Genomic DNA, 3,489 nt, shown 5'->3' with positions numbered 1-3,489 from the left:
CCCCGTTGCCTGTTTCTTCAAAAGAACACAAAAAGATTTCGCGCGATTTATGCATCTTTATTGAAATAAGATCTGAGATTTGGCGCCACAGCGAAAGATCCTCGAAGCACAGTTTACTTCAAATAAAGAACTGTCAATGATTATCATTATTTAAATATCTTTAGGCATATAAACGAATGATATCAACTATAAAATATTTAAAACATGATATAATGAATACACAGTTCCAGTATCTTAAATGTAGTTGTTTGAGATGCTTTATGCACTTTACGCATCTTTCAGGACTCGACTGTGGCGGGGAACAGAGCCACGCCTCTTCAAAAAATTACGCGCGAACTTCCACACTAAACTAAGCGGCGCGGGACACAGAGGCTCATTCGTGTGCACGAGAGTTAGACGCTTATATTAAACATTTCTACATCTTTCAATCATCACATTACTCCAAGATGCGTGCAAAGGTGAGTTTAGTATAACATCCTTTTTTAGTGTTTAATGAATTAGTGAAAGAATAAATGAATGTCCACGCGGCGTGAGGAGTTTATTTTTTTAAAGTGAAAAGGTTGCAAAATCCCAACTGCTGCTTAGAAATGTGCTGATCGGTGATGTTTTCTTTTTGGCGTCCTGTATTGCTTATATTTAAGAGCATGTTTTTGTGTTGTTTTCGAGTTTGCAAAGTGATTCTAAGTTTTTAGGTCCGAGGTTGGGGCAATTGAGCTCCCCAATGTTTTTAAAAAAGTTTGATCAATTGTTTGTCTGTTGAAAAAGCTGTAAAAATGATATCTAGACTATTATACACGTTAGATTAAATAAAACAGTCGCGTTTCTGGCCTTAAAGCGGTCTGCTGAATTTCAAATCGGTTAAGTTCTCTGTAAGTTTATTTTAATGTCCCTTAGGAGCATTGAAACGCATTGTTTTCGAGTTGCACATCTTAGACTGATCTACCTCAAGTTTTAGTTTATTTCTCAAATGTCTGTGTTGTTCTGTGTGGTACAGAGGCAGATGGTGTCTCCCCCCTCCACCAGAATGAACCTGCGCAGTTACAGGAACACAGCTGCGGTTCCCATGGAAACCTCTTCCTCGGATGACAGCTGTGACAGTTTCGGTTCTGATGGTTTTGGGAGCTCGGTATGTTGTCAACTTGATCATTCCTGCTGAAATAGATTTACCTCATTTCTTTAAAACCCAACTTTTACTTCGCTGCAGTTTGTATTTGACTTTTTGTCTATTTAATAGAAGGGACCAGTGAGACAAGCGAGATCCCCAGCTCAGTGCAAGAAGGCGTTTGAACTTCCTGTGGCAGAGGAGGAAGATGCCTGCAGCGAGTTTGAGAACGACCTGAATGAAGACATGACAGACATGGTTTGTGACCGCACTCTCTCTCTCTCTCTTCATAAATGCATCTAGAAGCAAAACCTTCATGTATGGCATCTGTTTTCTTTCAGAACATGGAGTCTGACAGCGAGACCTGTTCACCTCCCAGGAAAACTCGCCGATCATTCACACTTAAAGTAGCAATGAAGTTCCCGCCGAAACGGGCCAGTCCCACAAAGCCTGCCGCACCTGAACCCAAACCTGAGACCAGAGACCCTGAGGGTGGCAGCTTCTTGCTGAAGAGAGCTCTGAACATTAAAGAAAACAAAGCTATGGTACGGCTACATGCGTACATCACATATTCAATTTTTTAGTTTTTCAAGTTTAGAAGTGAATATTAACTACCGATTTTAAATTCCTGTTTAGCTTGCTAAGCTCATGGCCGAGCTCGACAAAGTTCCCGGCCTCTTTCCTAAAAGATCGTCTTTATCTCCGAGCAGCACGGTGAGGCTTTAGATCTTTTTTTTTTTTTCTCTTTCTATCCTCTATTTATTTTTCAGATTGTAATGGTTTATTTTGTCCGCACAGCCTCGTGTTCCACGTCGCTCGATGCAGCCCGGTTCTGCTCGGAGGAATCCGGAGCGGGCGTCTCGCCCTCACACACGTTCGCGTTCTCTGGTAGACGGACCGCCCTCCCCTACTCCGGAGGATGAGGTCGATGACAAGTACAGCCTCGTCCGAAAGGACAGAAATCATGATGATGCTGAAGAAGAGGTGAGAAATTCGTTTTAAATCTGTATTTTTCTAAGTAGTTCAATTCGAGGCTGCATGTTGCGTTTGGCTCCATTTTGTTTGGGTTTTTATTGATCATCTCTCGCCGTGTGTTCAGAGGGAACCGCGTCGGCGCAGTTATAACACCTCTCTTACGATTCCTCATGTCGTGAGGCCTGTGGAGGACATCACTCAGGCTGAACTGGACAACATCTGCGTTAATGTCAGAGAAAAGACTTACAACCGTGCCACAGTAAGTGTCCTTCAGATCCCTACCATGTGTCGGACTAATCCAGATTTCTGTCCAATGAAACGCCTTGTTTTGTAATCACTGATATACTCACGCATGTTTTTCCATCAGGGTTCCACCTGCCATCAGTGTCGACAGAAAACAACAGACACTAAGACAAACTGCCGTAACCCGGACTGTGTGGGTGTTCGAGGCCAGTTCTGCGGGCCTTGTCTCAAGAACCGCTATGGAGAAGAGGTCCACGACGCACTCATGAACCCGGTTAGTTGTGTTCACCACGAGATCTCCAATCTTGATTCTCATTGTGACGCTTCATAAACTGTAAACTTTTATTGTATATATGATTGGTTCGTGATTTGGATGTTTTTTTTTCATTTTAGGAGTGGCACTGCCCCCCTTGCAGGGGTATCTGTAACTGCAGCTTCTGCCGGGCCAGAGAGGGGCGCTGTGCTACAGGTGTGCTGGTGTACCTGGCCAAGTACCACGGCTATGACAACGTCCATGCTTATCTGAAAAGGTCATTATTCGTAGCTTTGTTAGAATTCATATTTCAGTTTTTGGCTCATGTATAAACTCAATAGCTCACAATGTACTTTGTAGGCCTGATCGGTAAATTTAATCCCAACCTTTCCCTCTTTCCACAGTTTAAAGAAAGAATTGGAGGAGGCTGAATAAAACCGGACCTGCGTTTAGACGAATTCAAGAATAACGTTCCTGACTTCCTTCAAACTTTAAGCATGATTTATAGCATCCTTAAATCTACTGCACATGTTCAGACTTGCGTAGGCCGTTGTCTACATGAAAGGCTTTTTAAATTTGCATTGTTTTAAATGTATAATGTGTTCTGTTTCTAAAGGGAGGGGTTTTATCTCTGTACTGTATTGATGGTTTTTAATTGTTGGCTGCAATACTTTAGCGTTATTGGAATCTGTAGATTCTTGCGTTTTGAGCTTTGGCGCTGTTTTAACTGCGCTGTGTACTGCTGTAATACTCGAATAAACGTTGTGCCTTTTTAAAGTTCTGTGTCTGGTGTTCTTGGGGCAAGTAAGGACAAAAATGGAAAAGTCATTCCTAAATTTAATGGGTAAAGAAAGCAGATAATACTTTAACTTTAACAAACATAACGCTACTTGTCATACAAAAGGTCATTTTAACA

At 42.0% G+C, this 3,489-nt stretch overlaps 1 protein-coding gene across 1 annotated transcript; it reads left to right on the top strand.

Annotated features, from left to right (window-relative positions):
- Window positions 1-328: 328 nt before the first annotated feature.
- On the top strand, window positions 329-3,350 carry cdca7a (cell division cycle associated 7a). Its single transcript, XM_056755340.1, has 10 exons — window positions 329-458; window positions 995-1,126; window positions 1,235-1,360; window positions 1,444-1,647; window positions 1,739-1,816; window positions 1,901-2,086; window positions 2,202-2,336; window positions 2,445-2,594; window positions 2,714-2,850; window positions 2,978-3,350. The coding sequence occupies exons 1-10, from the start codon at window positions 447-449 to the stop codon at window positions 3,006-3,008; spliced, it is 1,191 nt and encodes a 396-aa protein (XP_056611318.1). The 5' UTR covers window positions 329-446; the 3' UTR covers window positions 3,009-3,350.
- The last annotated feature ends 139 nt before the right edge of the window (window positions 3,351-3,489 follow it).

Source organism: Triplophysa dalaica, chromosome 8 (genome assembly GCF_015846415.1).
Source record: "Triplophysa dalaica isolate WHDGS20190420 chromosome 8, ASM1584641v1, whole genome shotgun sequence".
In the NCBI taxonomy this organism is placed as follows: Eukaryota; Metazoa; Chordata; class Actinopteri; order Cypriniformes; family Nemacheilidae; genus Triplophysa; species Triplophysa dalaica.
Note: the sequence above shows the minus strand (reverse complement) of the source record. Positions and strands in the feature narration are given on the sequence as shown.

What these genes read in the sequence shown, in the direction of transcription:
- cdca7a (XM_056755340.1), top strand. An exon ending in ACGACGCACTCATGAACCCG is followed by an intron (nt 2,595 to 2,713) that starts GTTAGTTGTGTT and finishes TTTTCATTTTAG; the next exon opens with GAGTGGCACTGCCCCCCTTG. An exon ending in GTCCATGCTTATCTGAAAAG is followed by an intron (nt 2,851 to 2,977) that starts GTCATTATTCGT and finishes CTCTTTCCACAG; the next exon opens with TTTAAAGAAAGAATTGGAGG.